Below are 25,322 nucleotides of genomic sequence, written 5' to 3' on the forward strand. Positions count from 1 at the left end.
GAGCAGCAGTGACCCATGTGCAGTGTCAGGATGTGCTATCCCCAGCAGAGCAGCACAGTGACCCGTGTACAGTGTCAGGCTGTGCTATCCCCTGCAGAGCAGAGTGACCCGTGTGCAGTGTCAGGATGTGCTATGCACTGCAGAGCAGCACAGTGACCCGTGTGCAGTGTCAGGATGTGCTATCCCCAGCAGAGCAGCACAGTGACCGTGTGCAGTGTCAGGCTGTGCTATCCCCTGCAGAGCAGCACAGTGACCCGTGTGCAGTGTCAGGATTTGCTATCCCCAGCAGAGCAGCACAGTGACCTGTGTGCAGTGTCAGGCTGTGCTATCCCCTGCAGAGCAGCACAGTGACCCGTGTACAGTGTCAGGATGTGCTATCCCCTGAAGAGCAGAGTGTCCCGTGTGCAGTGTCAGGCTGTGCTATCCCCTGCAGAGCAGAGTGACCCGTGTGCAGTGTCAGGATGTGCTATCCCCTGCAGAGCAGCACAGTGACCCGTGTGCAGTGTCAGGATGTGCTATCCCCTGCAGAGCAGCACAGTGACCCGTGTGCAGTGTCAGGATGTGCTATCCCCTGCAGAGCAGCACAGTGACCCGTGTACAGTGTCAGGATGTGCTATCCCCTGAAGAGCAGAGTTTCCCGTGTGCAGTGTCAGGCTGTGCTATCCCCTGCAGAGCAGAGTGACCCGTGTGCAGTGTCAGGATGTGCTATCCCCTGCAGAGCAGCAGTGACCCGTGTGCAGTGTCAGGCTGTGCTATCCCCTGCAGAGCAGCAGTGACCCGTGTGCAGTGTCAGGCTGTGCTATCCCCTGCAGAGCAGCAGTGACCCGTGTGCAGTGTCAGGCTGTGCTATCCCCTGCAGAGCAGCAGTGACCCGTGTGCAGTGTCAGGCTGTGCTATCCCCTGCAGGGCAGCAGTGACCCGTGTACAGTGTCAGGCTGTGCTATCCCCTGCAGAGCAGCAGTGACCCGTGTGCAGTGTCAGGCTGTGCTATTCCCTGCAGAGCAGATTGACCCATGTGCAGTGTCAGGATGTGCTATCCCCAGCAGAGCAGCACAGTGACCCGTGTGCAGTGTCAGGCTGTGCTATCCCCTGCAGAGCAGAGTGACCCGTGTGCAGTGTCAGGATGTGCTATGCACTGCAGAGCAGCACAGTGACCCGTGTGCAGTGTCAGGATGTGCTATCCCCAGCAGAGCAGCACAGTGACCGTGTGCAGTGTCAGGCTGTGCTATCCCCTGCAGAGCAGCACAGTGACCCGTGTGCAGTGTCAGGATTTGCTATCCCCAGCAGAGCAGCACAGTGACCTGTGTGCAGTGTCAGGCTGTGCTATCCCCTGCAGAGCAGCACAGTGACCCGTGTACAGTGTCAGGATGTGCTATCCCCTGAAGAGCAGAGTGTCCCGTGTGCAGTGTCAGGCTGTGCTATCCCCTGCAGAGCAGAGTGACCCGTGTGCAGTGTCAGGATGTGCTATCCCCTGCAGAGCAGCACAGTGACCCGTGTGCAGTGTCAGGATGTGCTATCCCCTGCAGAGCAGCACAGTGACCTGTGTGCAGTGTCAGGCTGTGCTATCCCCTGCAGAGCAGCACAGTGACCCGTGTACAGTGTCAGGATGTGCTATCCCCTGAAGAGCAGAGTTTCCCGTGTGCAGTGTCAGGCTGTGCTATCCCCTGCAGAGCAGAGTGACCCGTGTGCAGTGTCAGGATGTGCTATCCCCTGCAGAGCAGCAGTGACCCGTGTGCAGTGTCAGGCTGTGCTATCCCCTGCAGAGCAGCAGTGACCCGTGTGCAGTGTCAGGCTGTGCTATCCCCTGCAGAGCAGCAGTGACCCGTGTGCAGTGTCAGGCTGTGCTATCCCCTGCAGAGCAGCAGTGACCCGTGTGCAGTGTCAGGCTGTGCTATCCCCTGCAGGGCAGCAGTGACCCGTGTACAGTGTCAGGCTGTGCTATCCCCTGCAGAGCAGCAGTGACCCGTGTGCAGTGTCAGGCTGTGCTATCCCCTGCAGAGCAGCAGTGACCCGTGTGCAGTGTCAGGCTGTGCTATCCCCTGCAGAGCAGCAGTGACCCGTGTACAGTGTCAGGCTGTGCTATCCCCTGCAGAGCAGCAGTGACCCGTGTGCAGTGTCAGGCTGTGCTATCCCCTGCAGAGCAGGAGTGACCCGTGTGCAGTGTCAGGCTGTGGTATCCCTTGCAGAGCAGCAGTGACCCGTGTGCAGTGTCAGGCCGTGCTATACCCTGCAGAGCAGCAGTGACCCGTGTGCAGTGTCGGGCTGTGCTATCCCCTGCAGAGCAGCAGTGACCCGTGTGCAGTGTCGGGCTGTGCTATCCCCTGCAGAGCAGCAGTGACCCGTGTGCAGTGTCGGGCTGTGCTATCCCCTGCAGAGCAGCAGTGACCCGTGTGCAGTGTCAGGCTGTGCTATCCCCTGCAGAGCATCAGTGACCCGTGTGCAGTGTCAGGATGTGCTATCCCCTGCAGAGCAGCAGTGACCCGTGTACAGTGTCAGGCCGTGCTATACCCTGCAGGGCAGCAGTGGCCCGTGTGCAGTGTGGGGCTGTGCTATCCCCTGCAGAGCAGCAGTGACCCGTGTACAGTGTCAGGCCGTGCTATACCCTGCAGAGCAGCAGTGACCCGTGTGCAGTGTCAGGCTGTGCTATCCCCTGCAGAGCAGCAGTGACCCGTATACAGTGTCAGGCCGTGCTATACCCTGCAGAGCAGCAGTGACCCGTGTGCAGTGTCAGGCTGTGCTATCCCCTGCAGAGCAGCAGTGACCCGTGTGCAGTGTCAGGCTGTGCTATCCCCTGCAGAGCAGCAGTGACCCGTGTACAGTGTCAGGCTGTGCTATCCCCTGCAGAGCAGCAGTGACCCGTGTACAGTGTCAGGCCGTGCTATACCCTGCAGAGCAGCAGTGACCCGTGTGCAGTGTCGGGCTGTGCTATCCCCTGCAGAGCAGCAGTGACCCGTGTGCAGTGTCGGGCTGTGCTATCCCCTGCAGAGCAGCAGTGACCCGTGTGCAGTGTCAGGCTGTGCTATCCCCTGCAGAGCAGCAATGACCCGTGTGCAGTGCCAGGCTGTGCTATCCCTGCAGAGCAGAAATGACCCGTGTGCAGTGTCAGGCTGTGCTATCCCCTGCAGAGCAGCAATGACCCGTGTACAGTGTCAGGCTGTGCTATCCCCTGCAGAGCAGCAGTGACCCGTGTGCAGTGTCAGGCTCTGCTATCCCCTGCAGAGCAGCAATGACCCGTGTGTTGTGTCAGGCTGTGCTATCCCCTGCAGAGCAGCAGTGACCCGTGTGCAGTGTCAGGCTGTGCTATCCCCTGCAGAGCAGCAGTGACCCGTGTGCAGTGTCAGACTGTGCTATCCCCTGCAGAGCAGCAGTGACCTGTGTGCAGTGTGTGTCATGCTGTGCTATCCCCTGCAGAGCAGCAGTGACCCGTGTGCAGTGTCAGGCTGTGCTATCCCCCGTAGAGCAGCAATGACCTGTGTGCAGTGTCGGGCTGTGCTATCCCCTGCAGAGCAGCAGTGACCCGTGTGCAGTGTCGGGCTGTGCTATCCCCTGCAGAGCAGCAGTGACCCGTGTGCAGTGTCAGGCTGTGCTTTCCCCTGCAGAGCAGCAGTGACCCGTGTGCAGTGTCGGGCTGTGCTATCCCCTGCAGAGCAGCAGTGACCCGTGTGCAGTGTCAGGCTGTGCTATCCACTGCAGGGCAGCAGTGACCCGTGTGCAGTGTCAGGCTGTACTATCCCCTGCAGAGCAGCAATGACCCGTGTGCAGTGTCAGGCTGTGCTATCTACTGCAGAGCAGCAATGACCCGTGTGCAGTGTCAGGCTGTGCTAACCCCTGCAGAGCAGATTGACCCATGTGCAGTGTCAGGATGTGCTATCCCCAGCAGAGCAGCACAGTGACCCGTGTGCAGTGTCAGGCTGTGCTATCCCCTGCAGAGCAGAGTGACCCGTGTGCAGTGTCAGGATGTGCTATGCACTGCAGAGCAGCACAGTGACCCGTGTGCAGTGTCAGGATGTGCTATCCCCAGCAGAGCAGCACAGTGACCGTGTGCAGTGTCAGGCTGTGCTATCCCCTGCAGAGCAGCACAGTGACCCGTGTGCAGTGTCAGGCTGTGCTATCCACTGCAGAGCAGAGTGACCCGTGTGCAGTGTCAGGCTGTGCTATCCACTGCAGAGCAGCAATGACCCATGTGCAGTGTCAGGATGTGCTATCCCCTGCAGAGCAGCAGTGACCCGTGTGCAGTGTCAGGCTGTGCTATCCCCTGCAGAGCAGCAGTGACCCGTGTACAGTGTCAGGCTGTGCTATCCCCTGCAGAGCAGCAGTGACCCGTGTGCAGTGTCAAGCTGTGCTATCCCCTGCAGAGCAGCAGTGACCCGTGTGCAGTGTCAGGCTGTGCTATCCCCTGCAGAGCAGCAATGACCCGTGTGCAGTGTCAGGCTGTGCTATCCCCTGCAGAGCAGCAGTGTCCCGTGTGCAGTGTCAGGCTGTGCTATCCCCTGCAGAGCAGCAGTGACCCGTGTGCAGTGTCAGGCTGTGCTATCCCCTGCAGGGCAGCAGTGACCCGTGTGCAGTGTCGGGCTGTGCTATCCCCTGCAGGGCAGCAGTGACCCGTGTACAGTGTCAGGCTGTGCTATCCCCTGCAGAGCAGCAGTGACCCGTGTGCAGTGTCAGGCTGTGCTATCCCCTGCAGAGCAGCAGTGACCCGTGTGCAGTGTCAGGCTGTGCTATCCCCTGCAGAGCAGCAGTGACCCGTGTACAGTGTCAGGCTGTGCTATCCCCTGCAGAGCAGCAGTGACCCGTGTGCAGTGTCAGGCTGTGCTATCCCCTGCAGTGCAGAGTGACCCGTGTACAGTGTCAGGCTGTGCTATCCCCTGCAGAGCAGCAGTGACCCGTGTGCAGTGTCAGGCTGTGCTATCCCCTGCAGAGCAGCAGTGACCCGTGTGCAGTGTCAGGCTGTGCTATCCCCTGCAGAGCAGCAGTGACCCGTGTACAGTGTCAGGCTGTGCTATCCCCTGCAGAGCAGCAGTGACCCGTGTGCAGTGTCAGGCTGTGCTATCCCCTGCAGAGCAGCAGTGACCCGTGTGCAGTGTCAGGCTGTGCTATCCCCTGCAGAGCAGCAGTGACCCGTGTGCAGTGTCAGGCTGTGCTATCCCCTGCAGAGCAGCAGTGACCCGTGTGCAGTGTCAGGCTGTGCTATCCCCTGCAGAGCAGCAGTGACCCGTGTGCAGTGTCAGGCTGTGCTATCCCCTGCAGAGCAGCAATGACCCGTGTGCAGTGTCAGGCTGTGCTATCCCCTGCAGAGCAGCAGTGTCCCGTGTGCAGTGTCAGGCTGTGCTATCCCCTGCAGAGCAGCAGTGACCCGTGTGCAGTGTCAGGCTGTGCTATCCCCTGCAGGGCAGCAGTGACCCGTGTGCAGTGTCGGGCTGTGCTATCCCCTGCAGGGCAGCAGTGACCCGTGTACAGTGTCAGGCTGTGCTATCCCCTGCAGAGCAGCAGTGACCCGTGTGCAGTGTCAGGCTGTGCTATCCCCTGCAGAGCAGCAGTGACCCGTGTGCAGTGTCAGGCTGTGCTATCCCCTGCAGAGCAGCAGTGACCCGTGTACAGTGTCAGGCTGTGCTATCCCCTGCAGAGCAGCAGTGACCCGTGTGCAGTGTCAGGCTGTGCTATCCCCTGCAGTGCAGAGTGACCCGTGTACAGTGTCAGGCTGTGCTATCCCCTGCAGAGCAGCAGTGACCCGTGTGCAGTGTCAGGCTGTGCTATCCCCTGCAGAGCAGCAGTGACCCGTGTGCAGTGTCAGGCTGTGCTATCCCCTGCAGAGCAGCAGTGACCCGTGTACAGTGTCAGGCTGTGCTATCCCCTGCAGAGCAGCAGTGACCCGTGTGCAGTGTCAGGCTGTGCTATCCCCTGCAGAGCAGCAGTGACCCGTGTGCAGTGTCAGGCTGTGCTATCCCCTGCAGAGCAGCAGTGACCCGTGTGCAGTGTCAGGCTGTGCTATCCCCTGCAGAGCAGCAGTGACCCGTGTGCAGTGTCAGGCTGTGCTATCCCCTGCAGAGCAGCAGTGACCCGTGTACAGTGTCGGGCTGTGCTGTCCCCTGCAGAGCAGCAGTGACCCGTGTACAGTGTCAGGCTGTGCTATCCCCTGCAGAGCAGCAGTGACCCGTGTGCAGTGTCGGGCTGTGCTATCCCCTGCAGAGCAGCAGTGGCCCGTGTGCAGTGTAATGTTTTTATTTCCCCATCCGCACTAATGTGTATCGCTGGTTATTCGTGGGCTGAGCGGCTCCTGACACCCAGCATGTCTATTATTCCGTAGATAGATGTCAGTCAGGCTTGTTTTTTGTTTGCTGAACAGTAGAAATATGCTTTTTTTTTAACTACTTTTTCCAAGCATGTTTCTGGCCCTCTAGGAGACTTGATCTTTTTTGTTTAATAAATACAAATATACAGTAAAATTAACATAGGAGCACAATGATGGCAAGATCTTCAGAAGGCCCCTGGCTGCCATGACAGACACCATTGCTTTTCAGACTAGTTACAGGGACGCTATCCGCACAGGATCAAGCGAAGTCCTGTGGCTCGGTGCATCACAGCAGGGTCAATTATTTATATACAGCTCTCCACCTGCTTGTTTTCATTCGGTGTCAACCATCCTTTTCTTTGATTGACAGCTCTCACTTCATAGGGCCAGAAATGGGTGGGAGTTAGATGGGGAAAAAAAGGCAAGTGGGAAGGTGTATATAAATGATTGGCCCCGCCATGAAGCTCCGAGCGCCTGTACTATGTTCTAACAGTCATTCTGTGGTGACAGTCCTTTTAAATGCTGCCGTGAAAGATTGACAGCAGCAATCTGAGCTGGCTCCAGTCACTAATGATAGATCTCTATAACATAGCTCTCACCTTTCCCCTTGGGGTAGGTTCACATCACCAATTTCTCCACGTCTGAGAAAACTGGTCTGATTATTCTGATTTGCCTTTGACCAGAGTGTTGTTCAAGAGGCATTATCTTTTCTTGGACGTGGAGAGAGGGAAAAAAAAAGTTTCTCCACCCTCTCCTTTCTGCCAGTTCGTGAAAATCGAACTGCACTTGGATGTCATCTGAGTGCTGTCCGTTTTTTTTTTTCCACATGGTCGCATAGACTTGCATTGCCAATTATAAAAAGTGTCTCTGATTTTTTTATTTTTTTCCCCACAAACCATTAAGTCAGAGGATAGGTACAGGTGCTATCTATGACAACCACGGATGGCCGTACAAGAACATCAGTCGTGTGCACAAGCACCTACCCTTATGGAATGGGCCTTGTTCCTGAGCACACCCCGTACACCAGCACCCTGACTTGTGATGTACATACATATCCTATGTTGGGGAAGGGGTTAGTTCTTTAATGGTAAAAAAAAAAACACCTTTAATTACTTGTAGAGGTTGTCTCCTACTGTGCAATCCAGTCTGGTGCAGAAAACAAAATCAGTCCCACTCCTGTGATTTTCAGGCTTTCTATCACAAAGTTTATGTGATTGCTGTCATGTGACCACTGCAGCCAATCAGTGGCTGCACAGTTCCAATGGACTGAAGTGTAGAGGCTTAAGCCAATCAGCTGCCACGTTATATATGACCGCTGTGAGACATAGCACCATCATTGGGGGAACGGTGCCAGTATGGGTGGGATATATACACTTTTTTATTTCCTCACCAGACTGGAGCTGTTAAGGATTGTCAAGTAGTGAATGACCCCTTTAATGGCTGCAGGTTCGTTGTCAGTAGCAGCATGTCTTAGTTAATGCTTCTGCTTCCATAATCTAGTATTCCATGTAGAAGATAGAAACCTCAGCAATGCTGTTGTATTAGTGGGCCCTGGCTAAGCACTTTAGGATATTGAGAACCTCATTAAACCTATGTGTGCATTATGCTGGTTCCCAGCGCTCAGGAGTGCTGCTGCTGACAGTGCCCGCAGGCAGGCCGGACCCTGAGGCATCTGTCCACCATAGGGACCCACGGGCCCGACAGAACATACGTTTGGCCTCTATGGGGTGTATGGACGCTTATAGCAACTTTGTAGTGTATGTCAGGAAAAGCTCCTGGGAAAAAAAACAATCCCAACATGCACCTTTATCTTCATTTTTTTAGATGAGTATCGTCAATTCAAATCTATGGGTGCCCCAAAAAAGATCCTATTCGAATATATTGCAGTTATTATCGTGGAAAACTGTATTTGGTCTAGTAATTTTTTTTTTACCTGCTGATGTACAAAATCAGGTGACACTGCTGCAGATAGATGGAATACGGATGAAAAACTAGACCTTTGGCCTCATTCACACACAAGTATTTGGTCAGGGTTTCTAAGCCAAAATCAGGAGTGGCGCTTACAGAGGGAGAAGCTGTAGAGGAAAGATTCAGGCATGGTCTATGGTTTTGGTTTACAAATATCATTGAAAGGTTGGTGTTTAGACCGGTGCAAATTGCACAATTCTGATTTTTGTCAATTTTGAATATTTTATTTTAGCTCCATCCTTCATCATTGTCGTCTTTGTCAGTTTTGGGGACCGATCTCCGGTCCGTGTTTCTTACTTGCAGCATGTCCATTTCTCTTGCGGTTACACTGAGTTTTCTGTGCAGATTTTCCCCATAGACTTGCATTAGGTGTGGAAAATCCTCAAGTAAAAAACGCACATGCCATTCTACAGTGGTAAAGCATAAAAAACGCATGTAATCTGCACCCAAGTATGTTAATAACCTTGTGAAAATGATATACCAGGAAGTGTCATAAACAAAGCAGCCTTATTTAAAGCATGACTAGCCAGCAAGAGACAAAAACGGCAGCGTAAAAAAAAAAAAAACTCAATAAAAATAACCTGATTTAAGTAAGTGCAAAAAACCTACACCATCATAAAATCACCAATAGCTCATTATGAGAATGTAACCCCATATGGGGGGGTTAGGCATTAAAAAAAAATCAATTTTCAAGTGTAAACTCTTTGGAGAGTTTTTGTTGGAGATTTTAATTTCCAGATGCTTGTCCTGAAGTTTTTTAGGAGCTTTTGAAGCTTTTTTTTTTTTTCTTCAGCCTTTTTAATTGGACACTGCCTATTTTGTAGCATTTTTCATCAGGATCACATTCACATAAGGAACATGCATTTTCTTCTTTCTACCAGGCATTTTTTCAAAAGCTCAAGTGGAAAAAACAATTGAAAAATGCCTCCTAAACAGCAAAGTGGATCAATATTGAGCTATTCAAGAGGTTTTTTTTTACGCAAATTATGTTTTTTTGAGGGCGTTTGTTTGAACTCCTCAATGAGTTTTGGGGAGCTTTTGACATTATATACTTTTTTTTATGTGCAGATTTTCCCCAAGTAAAAGGCCTATGGTCCAGAAATGCACTAAAAACGCATGTAATCTGCACATGACTGTATCAATAGTTTTGTCAAAGCCAAATACCAGGAAGCTTTAAAAACAAAGCAGCTTTATTTACAGCATGACAAAGGAAACAAAAGCTTCTGCTTCAAATATGTGATAAAAACATGAAAAAAAGCAATGAAAAAAAATCTGCATCTATTAGTTAAATTAGGTTAAGTAACATAACCTATGAAAATCTACAGCATCAAAAACTCATCATTGGAACGTCACCTAAGATGTTTTACAGTAAGTGCAAGCGATAAATATTTGCTACAGACATTTCTACATGAACTATGTCTCTTGGCGAGAAAAATGGTGCATAAAAGTTTGTTTTTGATGTGTTTTTCTTAGGCTACTTTCACATTAGCGTTTGAATCTGCAGCGTTTAATCCGCAAACGCAAGGACACGAAAAACGCATGAAAACGCGTGTAAACGCAGCGTTTTTAAAACGCTTACGGTTACCGCATGCGTCATTAAAACGCAGCGTTTACATGCTTTTGCTTGCGTTTTCTATGCGTTTGCGTTTTTTGTGCGCATGTCGCAAAATTTTACCAGAGAAAAATTCTAGATGCAAGAACCATCCAATGGGACTACAGAGGGCGTGTATTATGTGAAATCTATATATAGACCCTAGGACAGCTGAAATCTTCAGATTTTGCTCCTGTGTCCTGTGAGAAGATGGATCTTCACATGGATAGCTATTACTTTAAACTGGATCTGAGCATCAAGATTTTTCTGGCAAGTGCGTTTGCTTGGGAGCAACACCGAAACCGGCAAAGACAGAGAAGGACAAGGCGTAGGCGGTTTTGGCAACACCCCATTGTAGAACTGCGGGAGAGCCGTGGTACATATCACACCCTGTATGGCGAGCTCAATGAGAACCCAGAAAAATTCCCAGAATATACCAGGATGTCACAAGACTCTTTCCGGGATTTGCTTGATCGTGTCCAAGGAGCCATCCGGAGACAGGACACACAGCTCCGTAGAGCCATTCCACCAGCGGAACGTCTCCTGGTTACCTTAAGGTACGTAATAATTCTAAACAAAAGCTAACCAAAATTTTTTGCAGGTCTGATGTTTTTTTGCCTATTTTGTAAATTATTTATTCTTACTACAGATTTCTTGCAACTGGAGAGAGCTTGTCATCCCTTCATTTCCAGTACCGCCTTGGGATTTCCACGCTGTCCGGAATTGTTTTTGAAACCTGCCGGGCTTTATGGACCATTCTCCGTGAGGAATTTATACCCATACCCACGGAGGACATGTGGAAAGAAATTGCTGACAAATTTTGGACTGTTTGTGATTTTCCCAACTGTTTGGGTGCGGTGGATGGGAAGCACATCCGGATTACCAAACCAGCCAGAACGGGATCACAGTTCTTCAACTACAAAAAATATTTTTCAGTAGTTCTTATGGCAATAGCCGATGCGGACTGTCGCTTCATTGCTGTGGACATTGGTGCTTTTGGCCGTGGCAACGATTCACAGACTTTTAAAACCTCTGATATGGGCCGACGTGTTTATGGCAAAAATTTTAATTTCCCACAGCCACGACCACTCCCCTACACTCAAGGCCCACCGCTGCCATTTGTAATGGTTGGGGATGAGGCCTTTCAGATGAGTGAAAATCTCCTGAAGCCCTATTCAAGTCGGGACTTGAACCGCACAAAACGGATCTACAACTACAGACTAACCAGGGCACGCAGAACAGTAGAGTGTGCCTTTGGGATTATGGTGTCCAAATGGCGCATTCTAGCAACTGCAATAAATCTAAAAATGGAGACAGTGGATGAGGTAGTTAAAGCCTGTGTGGTTCTCCACAATTTCATTCTGGCTAAGGAGCGACCCACCATAGAACTTGATGAACCTGTTGCCAACCCTTTGCCTGATTACCGTCATCACCCGCTGCGGTCAACAGTTGAAGTAGGCCACATGCGGGACCAATTTGCAGCGTTTTTTGATTCTGACATTGGACGTGTGCCATGGCAGGACAATATGGTGTAAAATGTACTGCTGGTTTCGGGTCTGCAAATTTATGTTTGGAATGTTAATGTTTTTTCAAATAAAATAATTGTGATTTACTTTCTTCACCATGTCTCCTATCTATTTCCTTAACAAACCACTTTGGGTTTTTGGGCTTAGGTTGTTGACGTAATTGAGTCCTGTCTTGGTTCACCATTAGCTTTTTGCCGCAGACTGTATAGACGATGTCCGTTATTGTCGCAGTATTTGTCCAGTACTTAACATCAGTATTTGTAAGCCTAAACCAGGAGCGGTAGTTAAATTCTTTTAGTGGTGCATATCTGTTTAATGTACTTTTCCTCACATAGTTCCACTCCAGGTTTAGGCTTACAAATAGTGCTGTAAAATACAGAGCGAATACTGACAGTGTGATGGCAGCCTACACCAGAGATCTATAGTCATCAAGTCAGGTGTCTGAACTAATGAATTCATGATGCTATTTGCTCTTGAATTTATTTTTCCTGACACTTGTCCGGGTGAGTATAGATATGCCATGTACATTGTTCCTTCACTTTGTGTGAAATATATGTATATGTACCAATAAGATAAAATGGAGGTAATACAATGCATTTCTAAAATCAGCAGGTCAGGGGTCATAAATAATGTTTCGGATAAGAAAGGACCTGTTGAGTATAGTTGTGCTGTGTATTTTGTCTTCTGTGTGCGACCAAAAGTCACGGAGTAAACAGAAAGAACTGTTTTTGGAGAAAATACAAGTGTTATTTTTGGGGGCAACCTCATATCTCTCAACCAAACACACCAAGCTTCAGTGTTCTGCTAAGTAGGTACTGGAGGTTGGAGGTGGCCCCCAAAAATGTGTTTGACGCATAATTTGTTATTGGCGCATGCTGTGTGGTGACGGTGGCGAAATACACAATTAACCAAACCTTATTGGGGCAAAAAACACAGGTTTATTAAACACACACAAACCAAAAAATTAACTGCGCCTGCTTGGGGTTGAGTGCCGATATTGTGGGGTGTTGAGTAGTGAGGTCTGGCTTACTGTAGCCGACATAGGGGTGGCAGGAGAAGGCGCTATGAAACTACTGGGGTCAGGATATTCAGGGATAGGGCTAGACACATGAGAGGGTTGAGACACACTGGAAGGGTGAGACAAACCAGACATTACAGACACATTGGGAGGTGAGGGGGGAGGGATAGCTATGGTTTTTTTTTTTTTTTTTGCCTTTCCCCTTCCTTGTTTTGCGCGGGCACGTTGTCGTGGTGGCAGGGAACGCCAGGGCAGGGTCCGGCAACGGCAGTCTGGTAGTGGTGGTGCCAGAGAACACCAGGGCAGGGTCCGGCAACGGCAGTCTGGTAGTGGTGGTGCCAGAGAACGCCAGGGCAGGGTCCGGCAACGGCAGTCTGGTAGTGGTGGTGCCAGAGAACGCCAGGGCAGGGTCCGGCAACGGCAGTCTGGTAGTGGTGGTGCCAGAGAACGCCAGGGCAGGGTCCGGCAACGGCAGTCTGGTAGTGGTGGTGCCAGAGAACGCCAGGGCAGGGTCCGGCAACGGCAGTCTGGTAGTGGTGGTGCCAGAGAACGCCAGGGCAGGGTCCGGCAACGGCAGTCTGGTAGTGGTGGTGCCAGAGAACGCCAGGGCAGGGTCCGGCGGCGGCAGTCTGGTAGTGGTGGTGCCAGGAAACACCAGGGCAGGGTCCAGCGGCGGCAGCATGCTGGTGGCAGTGGAGGAGGCCCAAGCAGGAGCAGCAGTTGTCATGGTGGTGGCGGTGGGCTGACCCACTGCACTGGGCATGGTGGTGGTGCTATAATACGGTCCGGAAGTGTTTGGAATGGAGGTGGCCGTGCAGTGCTATGCAGCAGATGTCGGCATTGATGTAAAGCGTGACAGTGTGGGCACTGTTGGAAATGTCCCCACTGTCTGCTGAAAATACCGACTCTGCTGCATAGCCTGCACGTAAGCAGCATTGCAGGCCTGCATAACAGTAATCTGGAGCTCAGGACTTAGGCTAGGTTCACATTGCGTTAGTGGGTGATCGCTAACGGACAGCGTTGCACGGCGAAAATGTCGCAATTAACGCCATGCAACGGGTCCGTTAGCGCACCCATTGACAGCAATGTAAATTTTACCCTTCGCCACGACAGCACCCCACATGAGAGGGATCCGCCCCATAGGAACAGGAAACCTACAGAATAAAAGGAGGCGGTCCCCTCTCCTCCTCAGTTTAGGTTTCCTGTTCCTACAGGGACCCGGCTTACCTACAGATGAAGAGGATCCCTGGGCCATGCACCCGCCTGCGTCGGTATCTATGGGAACGGCAGGGGCTGCGGTTCCAGAAGCAGCGGCGGGGGAGCCCCTGCTTGCAGCCTCCCCCCTCGTCTGGCCATACATCCACGGTCCGGGTCCGGTCACCGTGGGTCCGCCCGGCACCGTGAGGACGCGCGCGCTGCTGCGGCCGGCTTAATATCCCCAGCCGCCGCATGGTGAGTGAGAGCGGCGCGTCTAACCCGGAAGTCGCTGGAGCACTTCCGGGTTGGTCCGGGGAGGCAGGAGAATGGGCGGCAGTTTTAAAAATGCAGCGCTAGCGTCGGGCCGGTGTGTGTAAGATGGCTTCACCGGCCGACGATGCGCACTTGCCCGCGGTGCAACAGCGTTCTCCTAGCAAGGAGAGGAGCGCTAGGAGCAGCACAAAAAGTGGTGATCGACCTCCAGGGAAGGGTTCTACCACCAAACGAAATCCGCCTCCAGAACCGGTACCTGTCAGCTTCACTGGGTGAGTTTTTGAAAGAGTCTCTACCTATATGCTGATATATGTTCCTCCTGTATCCTTCCTCTAGACTAAGAAAAGGACACACAAGTCCAAGCACAAGGAATGTGCTTTATGTACACAGCCCCTCCCGGATGATTATGTCAAAAAACTGTGTTCGGAATGTATCGTGCAAACCTTACGACAGGAAAACATAATGACTCCGTCAGATGTCCGAGCTATAATCCGGGAAGAAATGCAGGGGTTGGCACAGGCTAGTACCACCAGTACCCGTCAGCCTAGTAGGTCCAAATCTCCGGTCAGCTCACAGTCAGAGGACGTATGTATATCCTCAGGCGAAGCGGAATCCCAGCCGAGCTCATCCGAGGCTGAAGGGGGACTTTGTCTTCCCAACAGCAGTGTGGACAATTTGATAAAATCCGTCAGAAGCACGATGGGGTGCTCAGACGAGAAAGAAAGTAAAACGGCTCAGGACATCATGTTCGCGGGGTTAGGACAGAAAAAACGTAGGTCCTTCCCCGTCATAAAAACTATTAAAGAAATAGTAAAAAAAGAGTGGGATAAGCAAAATAGAGGTTTTCTACCATCATCCTCTAAAAGACGCTATCCCTTCAGTGACGAGGAACTAAATACCTGGTCAAAGGTGCCGAAGGTGGATGCCGCTGTAGCCTCCACAACCAAACAGTCGGTCTTACCGGTGGAAGATTCAGGAGTCCTGACAGACCCGCTGGATCGTAAAGCGGAGGCTTTACTAAAAAGGTCGTGGGAAGCCAACACGGGGGCGTTCAGACCCGCCATATCTAGCACCTGCACTGCGAGGTCACTGCTAGTATGGATGGAGCAACTGGAGGAACAGATTAGAGGTAGAACTTCGAGAGAGTCAATCCTGCCGAAATTCCCTCTAATCAAAGAAGCAGTAGCATTCCTGGCTGATGCCTCTGTGGACTCGCTACGCCTAGCAGCCAGGTCAGCCGGCCTAGTGAACACAGCCCGGCGAGCACTCTGGCTAAAGAACTGGAAAGGGGACGCACAGGCCAAAGCAAAACTTTGTGCGATCCCCTGCCAGGGTGAGTTTCTTTTCGGAAAAGCACTGGATGAGCTCCTAAGTAAAGCAGGTGAAAGGAAAAAAGGCTTCCCTAACCAGTATCTTCCATCCTACAGGAGAGCCTTCAAAAGACGTCCCTTTACCAGGAACAAGCCGTTCGAACAAAGGGAGCGATGGGAGTCGAAGGACCCGAAGCAAAAAGGTGCCTTTTTTAGCGGGTCCCATAACCCGAAACGTAAATACCGCTAACCAGGAGGTAGGCGGCAGATTGAAATTCTTCTTCCCCAGATGGGAACAAATTACATCCAGCCAGTGGATTCTGGACATTGTACAATACGGCCTAAAATTGGAATTTGATCGAATCCCTTGGGATTCCTTTATAGTAACATCTCCAAAAGGTCAAGACCAACAAAGGGCTCTGGAATCAGAGATCCTATCTCTTCTGTCTAAAAAAGTCCTGATAGAAGTTCCCCGAGATCAAGAAGGGAAGGGGTTCTATTCCCCTTTATTCTTGATCAATAAGCCTGATGGTTCATTTAGAACCATCATAAACCTCAAGAGGTTAAATGCCTTCCTGCGTAATCATACCTTCAAAATGGAATCTATTAGTTCAACCATAAAACTCTTGTTTCCTAGGTGTGTCATGGCCGGAATAGACTTAAAGGATGCTTATTATCATCTTCCCATACATCCGGAACATCAAAAGTATCTAAGGGTAGCAGTCATCCTGGGAGGACAGGTTCGTCACTTTCAGTATGTTGCAATGCCATTTGGGCTTTCTATGGCTCCCCGCATCTTCACTAAAGTGATATTAGAAGTAATGGCTCATCTACGTCAACAAGATACCTTGATAATACCCTACCTAGATGACTTTCTAGTGGTGGGAAATTCCATGCTTCAGTGTAAAACTCGTCTATCTAATACGATCTCGTCCCTACAGGAGTTAGGTTGGATCATCAACTTCGAAAAATCCCGGCTGAATCCAGAAACCGTCCAGACATTTCTAGGAATCCAGCTAGACTCCGTAAGTCAGAGATGCTTCCTCCCCCAGGCAAAGAAACTGATTATACAATCAAGGGTATCAGACGCAGTACGCAACCCCTACATGACACTAAGGAAGAGCATGTCCTTACTGGGGTCATTATCATCATGTATCCCTGCTGTACCATGGGCACAATTTCATACTCGTCAATTACAGTATGAGGTATTGTCGGCTCAGGATAAAGACGGACATCTAGAAAGCAAAATAACTCTTTCCAAAGATGTCTTAGAATCGCTATCCTGGTGGCTAGACATGGACCACCTCTCAGAGGGTGTGCCATGGATAATAGACCCGTCTAAAATAATTACCACTGACGCCAGCCCTATTGGGTGGGGAGCACATATGAAAAACAGTCTGGCCCAAGATACTTGGGACCAGGCAGAATTGTCATGTTCCTCCAATTGGAAGGAGTTAAAAGCGGTAGAGTATGCCTTAAATCACTTTCTTCCGCAGATTCAAGGAGCAGATGTAAGAATTTACTCGGACAATTCCACCACAGTGGCATATGTGAACCGTCAGGGTGGTACAAGATCAGGAAGTCTAATGACCATAGCTGCAGACATCTTTCAGCTGGCAGAGACTCATCTAACATCCCTAACAGCCCTGCATATCAGAGGTGTAGAAAACATCAGGGCAGACTATCTCAGTCGAAACGAGCTACGTCAAGGGGAATGGACCTTAAACAGATCCATATTCAGTATGATAACAGAGTCATGGGGGATACCACAAATCGACCTATTTGCCACAAGAGACAACCGGCAAGTAAAAAGGTTCGCTTCCCTGAACGTCATGGATCACCCAGATATGTTGGACTCTCTCCACCATCCTTGGAGATTCCAGCTGGCATATGCCTTTCCTCCAATGTCTCTGATTCCTCTAGTGATCAGAAAAATCAGGAGGGAACAAGCAAGAGTGATCCTCATTGCACCATTCTGGCCGAAAAGACCATGGTTCTCTTGTCTCCAGACCATGTGCCTATGCGATCCATGGATCCTCCCATCAGACAAGGAACTGCTGTCCCAAGGCCCCTTTTTCCACCCGCAAGTGAAAGGTCTTCACTTGACGGCGTGGAATTTGAGAGGCAACTACTAAGATCAAGAGGGTTCTCAGCAGAACTAGTTAACACCCTCTTATTGAGCAGAAAAAGATCTACCACCCTAATATATAGTAGGGTATGGAATAAATTTTTAGACTTTCACACGGTACCGTTCACTAAGCAAGTTCCAATCACACCTATTTTAGAGTTCTTGCAGAAAGGCCGAGAGTTAGGATTATCTGTAAATACCTTGAGAGTTCAGGTCTCGGCATTAGGAGCCCTATATGGATGCAATATAGCAGCTAATAGGTGGATCTCCAGATTCATAAAATCTTGTGAACGTAGTAAACCGGTCCATATTCCCCGTCTACCTCCGTGGGATTTAAATCTAGTGCTAGAGGCCTTAACCAGCTCCCCATTTGAGCCACTAGATTCAATACCTTTAAAAGTCCTGACATATAAAGTAGCCCTCTTGGTAGCCCTAACCTCAGCTAGACGGGTTAGCGACATCCAGGCCCTATCAGTAGACCCACCCTTCTTACTGATATTCCAGGATCGGATAGTCCTAAAACCAGACCCCTCATACCTCCCTAAGGTAGCGTCCACCTACCACAGGTCCCAAGAGATATTTCTCCCTTCCTTTTTTGATTCACCTGTAACTCCAGAACAGCATAAATTCCACACCTTAGATGTCAGAAGAGCCATCCTGACCTATATAGAAAGGTGTCACACATGGAGGGAGAGTAGGGCTCTGTTTATCTCCTTTCAGGGCCACAAGAAAGGACATGGGGTCACGAGAGCTACCATATCTCGGTGGATCAGAGATGCTATCTGCTTGGCCTATACATCGAAAGGCGAGATTCCTCCAGTGGGTATTAAAGCGCACTCAACACGAGCCATGGCTTCCTCCTGGGCGGAACAAGCGGATGTCCCGATCCATCTAATATGTAAGGCCGCAACTTGGTCTACACCTTCTACCTTTTACAACCATTATAGACTTGATCTATCTGCATCTTCGGATCTGACCTTTGGTAGAGCTGTTCTAAATACAGTAATCCCACCCAAATAATGAATCTCTGAAAATCTCTCATGTGGGGTGCTGTCGTGGCGAAGGGTAAAAAGCCGGATTACTCACCGGTAATGCTCTTTTAATGAGTCCACGACAGCACCCATTTACTACCCTCCCTAAGTTATGCACAGCTCTTCCTTTTAAATTCACAAATAATGGTTGTATAGAGTTTAAGATATTTTGCTGAATAAGAATTAATACTAAAGCTTTTGCGGTTCCCTTTTTGTACTCTGTAAACTAAACTGAGGAGGAGAGGGGACCGCCTCCTTTTATTCTGTAGGTTTCCTGTTCCTATGGGGCGGATCCCTCTCATGTGGGGTGCTGTCGTGGACTCATTAAAAGAGCATTACCGGTGAGTAATCCGGCTTTTCGCCTGTAGCGCATCACTAGCGCGTGCCTTTTTCGGCTCGCGCTAGCGATGTGCCATTCTTTTGTAGCGCGCCTCGGACGCTGCTTGCAGCGTCCGCGGCGCGCCCGAGGTCCGTTCCCCGCTCTCGCAGATCGGGGATCTGCGAGAGCGGGGACGTTAGCGCGACCCCTAAACGCGGCCCCTACAAAAACATTGCGTTAGCGCAATCCGCAAGCGCTAGCGCTAAACGGATTGACCTAACGCAATGTGAACCTAGCCTAAGGTGTTCCGACATGCCCTGTTCTATCTGATTAAAAAAATGATGTGCTGGCCTCTGGAGGTCGGCTTTCACTTGGGCAAGGGCTGTGATTACCTCCTGGATACGTGTGCTCATATGACTAATGGCAGTATCCAGTCGGTCACCCATCGCCTTGAGTCCCTCATGGAAGACCGAGCTCAAGTGCAAAAACTCGGGCATGAGTGACCTGTCCGCGGCCCTCTGCCGCTGCCGGGAGGAGCCCATAAAAAATTGGCTAGAGGCAGAGGACTGGGGAAGGGGAACACCTGATGGACCAGCTTCCTGGTCTCCAGGTTGTGTGGCAGGCCCACTTGCTGCAGCGCTGGAGGATGGCTGGGACGGGTCCGTGGCTGACTGATGAAGGACCGCTCCAGAACCTGGGCCAACAGTGGAGCTCCAAGTGCTGCGGAAAAAAAAAAAAAAATATTACAAAACATTTACAAAAAGATAACTGAACAGTTAGATACACATTCAGATAGGGAAAGGTCACACTACTATTTGTAGTGAATTTTACATCAGAATTTGCAAGCCAGGAGTTCAACAGTAGGAATAAAAGTTTCATAAAACAACATGCTATACTTCTGCATGCATCGACCAGTCCTTGGGGATTAAAAAAACTGATGTAAACTATGAAGAGACGATGGAGACAATACAAGCCATATCTCTATACAAGGTATTGGTATGCCAAAACCTGGAGAGGAACTATGTGAGGGAAAGTATTCAAAGAACACGTACCCCACTGCTGCATCTATCAATCAATCAAGGTTTCGGATTACAAATACTGATGGGAAATACGAATTGACGACAGAGGACATACAAGCCACCTGTATACTCACCAGGACAAGTGTCAGGAAAAATGAATTGAGGAGCCATTGGCATCCTGAATTCATTATTTCTGACACCTAACTTGCTGAGTATAGATCTGTTGTGCAGGCTGCCGTCACACTCTCAGTATTTGCTCAGTATTTCAAATCAGTATTGGTATGCCAAAACCTGGAGAGGAACTATGTGAGGGAAAGTATTCAAAGAACACGTACCCCACTGCTGCATCTATCAATCAATCAAGGTTTCGGATTACAAATACTGATGGGAAATAATGACCAACAACAAATTGCATTATACACCATTTTTTTTTTCTTTTTTAACCAATATACTTACGTTCTTCGTGCAAGGACTGGTCTCAAAAACGCAAGGATGCGGTGGTACTTGTATTTGCGTATCCTTGCTGCAGAACCACTTGGAAGCCGGCTCTCTTGGCGCAGGTCCTTGTTGAAGCGGTCCTTCATCGATCTCCAACGTGTTTTCACTTTTGACACTGTTGGCAAAACAAAACATAATAGTTAGGACAATGGTCTTTTGATATATTGAGCGTGGTGTACTAATCCAATAAATTAAATCTTATTTTTAGCAACTGGATAAAATTTAACCTTTATTAGGTATTCTTTAAAAGGAACCAATCAATGGCCCATTTATATATATCCACAGAAAAAACACAAAAAAACAAAAATGGATAACCTATTGTGATTTGTGCCCTATTACCAACACAGAAGGGGGAAAAAAAAATATACCAACAGACAAATACAAATATAAATGCAAGTAACAGACAGCACTGTAAGTGTTAAAAATCACTCACCAATCCACAATTGTTTGCATAGATACCCTAAATGGGCCAGCCAATATGTAATGCAGTGTAGACTACCGTTTGTAGATATAAAATGCTCTCCCACAATACGGTTTTCACTCTAACTGTTTGTATCTCACTAGAAGAAATACAGTTTAAGCCTCTAATCAGAACTTACGGTGGTTTATAGACCACCAAAATACATATGCTGTATGTCTAATACATGCACCAATACCTTGCATGCAAATATTCCACTTAGCTTATACATTTAGATGCTATGTAGGATTGGGATACTTTCAGTGCTGATTAGCAAACAATACCAAATATCTTTCCAGATGCATCACCAACATAACTACCCATCCGTATTCATGGGAAACTACCTAACTCATTTTCCATCATATGAGTGTTCCCTGATGGGTAAAGTAGTTGCACCTTCTAAGGGTAATGATAGTGGGATATCTTTCACTGGAACGCTGTAATGCATGGGACAAAATAACAAAATGTTTGGGTGGATCTCACCGCATACTCCGCTCAGTCATTTCCCAGCTGTTCCTCTCATCCCCATCCACCTCATGTCCGTCCTTAGTGTACTGGTATGCTGCTAGAAGGAGCGTCTCCCGACGCGTTTCTTCCTTATGGAGTCATCAGGGGAGAATGCTGCTGCCATTACGGGTCTCCCCCTTGTTCTCTGTGTTATTTATCAACTTAGCTCCGTGCCGCGCTAATCTAAGCTCCGCCCTCTGGCGTGTGACGCACACACCGGTCTTTTGACCATGGTCACACAACTGTATGTGCTGTGAAAAAGTAATGACTTTCTCACATCATACACAGTTGTGTGAGCATGGCCAAGGTATTGACTACATCACACTGCATTGCGATACTTACCAAATGCAGAACGGACCCGAGCCGGGGCATTGGCCCAGCCATCCCACAACGCTGCGGCCACCTCATTCCAAAGCCTCCGGATCGTCACATTGTTGGCGTGCAGTGGATCCCGGGTGTCCCACAATGCGACTCGCTCGTGAACCAGGGAGATGAGGTGTTCATTCTCAATTAGGTCCTCATCCTCCTCTGGAACCTAACAACAAAAAGTACATTAATATAGGAGGCGTTCACATACGGAAGACAGAAAACAGAATCAGAGGAATGGCATGAATATTGAAGTAAAAAAAAACACTGGTGCTGAAGCAAAAGGGAAAGAAAGAGAGAAGTAGAAAGAAATGAAGATTCAAGAATTATAAAGTGAGGATACAATACACATTCAGCCAGCTATACTTACACGATGCCGCCGTGTTGCCCGGCCGTGACTACGCTGCTCCTGCCCAGTCTCCTGCCCAGTCTCTTCCGCTGTAGAAGAAGTGGTCTGAAAAAGGGAAAATATACATTGTCATATGTGTAGATGTGACAGTGAATACTTACCAATCTGAGGAGGTGAATACTCACTTCGCTGACATGTTCCCCTTGTGCAGGCCCAGGCGTTTCCTCATCAGAAGAAGAAGACATTCTGATGTGTGCAGAAAGAAAGGAATGACAGAAATTAGGGCACATAGACACAGATTATAGAAAAGAAATGCATTGGATAGGATATACTCACATAGTTCTGAGGCTTGTTTGCTGATCCAAGGGGCTGTGGGGCGTCTCGTCTGCAAGGCAGTCTGCTGACTAGTGACCTGCAAATGTCCACACCCTCCCTTTATCACCTTGTATGTGGGGGGTGGCTTATCAGTGTCTAGACATGTTTTTCTCAATTGAGACGCATGCGTCGGCAAACGCAAGCAAACGCATGTACTGAAAAACGCATGCGTTTACATAGACTACAATGCGTTTTTTGGGCGCAAACCTTGCGCAATCAGCCGCATACGTTTCCAGGCGGCAAATTGACACCTCTAAAAATTACTACATGTTGCATTTCCGCGCCAAGACGCAGACGGCTAGACGACGCATGCGTCGTCAAACGCGGCAAAACGCGAACATAGAAAAACGCATGCGTCGATAATGTTAAAGATAGGAATACACAACGCATGCAGATATTTGCGGAAGAAACGCTGCGGACACAACCGCAAATGTGAAAGCGGCCTTATTCATTAGAATGGGTGACAAATGTTGAAAAATTGATATGTTGCAGACCGGAAATTGCTTAAAATCTGCAAGGAAAAGATCACAATACGTGCATGAGATTTCCTGGGGCAGAAAAATGTTGTTTTTTCGTGACAAAAATGCACGGGAAAACCGCAATGTGTGAACACACTCTGACTTCCCATTTTGCATCCAGGTTCTGAGTTTCTTTCTGTATGGTTTCCACTGGGCAGGACAGGAGGAATGGGTTACCCCTCTCCCACCCTTGTGTGCTTGGCTCCGTGTGGATTCACCTTCCCTACATGCCCTCCAGAATTGCAATAAAGGTTATTTCTGACCTGTGCCTGTCCCCTCCCCCAGTTCCCCAGTCTGACCAGTTTACAAGTTATTAGAAATGGGTTGTGGAATTGTCATGGGTTATGTTCTTATTAACTGGATTAATGTCTGCAGAGAAATCTGCCCAACAAATCCTCAGTAAATCCTGTAGATTTTAGTGAAGATTTTTTCCATCTTTCCTTTTAGAAACCAGCCAGATGAACAAAGTGAAAAAAGCAAGTAAATAAATAAAAATATTGTCACCTCCAATGACGCCTGCATGGTAAAGCTCCCCCGCCGGTCTCTATATCTCTACCTGCTGAGCACCCCCCGTCATATTATGTTGGGGGACATAAGGATCAAACAGTTGGAATGTAATCCAATGGTTCTTTGTGGTCACCAAGAAAATAAGTCCCTGACAGATGATTCTGGCAGCGGCTCTCTCGGACGAGCGTTCCTGTGTATGGGATGCATCGGAGAGAAGGCTACCGTCCCACCGGCAGCTGTCTGATGTGTGTGGCCAGCTGTACGCTAGAGACCCAGCATATCTATAGTCTGCACTGGAGCCCAGTTTTAGGCTAGAGACCCAGTGTATCTATAGGCCGCACTGGAGCCCAGCTGTACGCTAGAGACCCAGCATATCTATAGGTCGCACTGGAGCCCAGCTGTAGGCTAGAGACCCAGCGTATCTATAGGTTGCACTGGAGCCCAGCTGTAGGCTAGAGACCCAGCGTATCTATAGGCCGCATTGGAGCCCAGTTGTAGGCTAGAGACCCAGCGTATCTATAGGTCGCACTGGAGCCCAGCTGTAGGCTAGAGACCCAGCGTATCTATAGGCCGCATTGGAGCCCAGTTGTAGGCTAGAGACCCAGCGTATCTATAGGTCGCACTGGAGCCCAGCTGTAGGCTAGAGACCCAGCGTATCTATAGGCCGCACTGGAGCCCACCTTGGCATATGTTTGTACAGATGGGGTCATTGTATGGAATAGCAGTGTACTACTTGTTACACTGCCCCCCAGTGTCTGATCTGTGCAATACAGTTATAAATCAAGGCTCCAGGGTCACATGTGGCTAATGTAGTATGAATGTCAGGTTACCTTTTACAGAAGTAAATGTTTGCCAGGTTTTGGAATTTTGGGTAAAAAGAAAAACAGGCCTAAAAGTATTGCAAAAACGCCATGTGGTAATGTGCATCATCATGTACACGTCGGGACGTCCGTTCTTGTTTTGCTGAACTCTGCTCCCCTGCTCCATGAACACAAGGAGCTGGTCTGACACTTCATGCACGGCCTTTCCTACGACAGGGACTCCTGAGCATAGATGAAAGGTCGATCATCCGTCTAGGAATCGCTCTCGTTTATAGAACGCAGGAAGGTGTGACGTGTGAAAAATTCCTTAGTCATTATAGGGAATATGTCTCCCCAAGCCACCTCACCCAAACTCTACATACTGGTCATATTACTCTGATTCCCATCCATATCTTTACTTTATTGTAATTCGTTGTGCGCTGACTGAAAAATCGCTGTTTAATTCATATGCAAATTATGCATAGGTGCTCTGCCAGGGTCAAAGCACTTGCTCAACCCCACTGTCTCCTGCTTAACAGACATCTCGTGCCTTTATTACACAATGAGCTGTCAGTCTAGTGGAGGGAGGTGAGGCTGGGTGGGAAATAGTCGGGCAGGCAGAGGCTCGGCAAGTGCTTTGGTACAACCAGAGAGCTCAAAGTTTTTCCAGTATTTTGCTAAAAGTCAGTAGTCTCTCTCTGTGACTGCAGACAGCTGAGTCCTCACATTGCGCGCACCGCACACTGTCAGAATTGTCTGGTGTCAGCGGTGAGAGCAGGCAGGCAGTCATATGACCACAAGTATGTGATTTACATACCTCCAACCACATTCTAACTAGACTTGCATGGTCTTGTTTAAAGAAGCACTCCCATCATCCTCTTAATATATTGAAGTCCTCTTACTATATAGCACTGTGTACTGACAATTGCTCTTTTTGCTTTTCTACCATGCTAATTCTTCTCTTTTCTCTGCTGTATGTAGAAACAGGAAAGCTCTTGTCCCTGCATGAATCTTCCCCTCTTTAACTCCTGACCCAGCTTCTCCCTCCTCCCCCTGCCACTGACTTTTGCAGTGACTGATGACTCATGCAGGGAAAATTGACCTCCTGTTTCTGCATAAAGCTTAGAAGGATTCCGTTAGTCAGTTTTTAATCACCTGATGTTATAGAGCTAATCGAAAAGAGAAGAATTAGCTGGGTAGAAAGACAAAATTAGCAATTGTAAGTACTGTGGTGTAGTGACCAATGTTACAGCCAGGGGGCGCTGTGTGTGCACTG

The 25,322-nt window shown here is 49.3% G+C and overlaps 2 protein-coding genes across 6 annotated transcripts in view; one reads left to right on the forward strand and one right to left on the reverse strand.

Annotated features, from left to right (window-relative positions):
* CNOT7 (CCR4-NOT transcription complex subunit 7) overlaps nucleotides 1-25,322 on the forward strand; it is a 57,683-nt gene that overhangs the window by 760 nt on the left and 31,601 nt on the right. The window lies entirely within an intron of this gene.
* On the reverse strand, nucleotides 21,350-22,252 carry LOC143784780 (uncharacterized). The gene is made up of 3 exons (XM_077273420.1): nucleotides 22,032-22,252; nucleotides 21,868-21,951; nucleotides 21,350-21,666 (listed from the first exon to the last, which is right to left on the reverse strand). The coding sequence occupies exons 1-3, from the start codon at nucleotides 22,134-22,136 to the stop codon at nucleotides 21,451-21,453; spliced, it is 405 nt and encodes a 134-aa protein (XP_077129535.1). The 5' UTR covers nucleotides 22,137-22,252; the 3' UTR covers nucleotides 21,350-21,450.

This window comes from Ranitomeya variabilis, chromosome 1 (assembly GCF_051348905.1).
Source record: "Ranitomeya variabilis isolate aRanVar5 chromosome 1, aRanVar5.hap1, whole genome shotgun sequence".
Taxonomy (NCBI): domain Eukaryota; kingdom Metazoa; phylum Chordata; class Amphibia; order Anura; family Dendrobatidae; genus Ranitomeya; species Ranitomeya variabilis.

Coding starts and splice junctions, on each gene's coding strand:
- LOC143784780 (XM_077273420.1), bottom strand. CDS start 22,136: ATGTGCCCTAATTTCTGTCATTCCTTTCTTTCTGCACACATCAGAATG. Junction 21,952..22,031: donor AAGGGGAACATGTCAGCGAA/GTGAGTATTCAC, acceptor TCCCTTTTTCAG/ACCACTTCTTCTACAGCGGA. Junction 21,667..21,867: donor GGGCAACACGGCGGCATCGT/GTAAGTATAGCT, acceptor TTTTGTTGTTAG/GTTCCAGAGGAGGATGAGGA.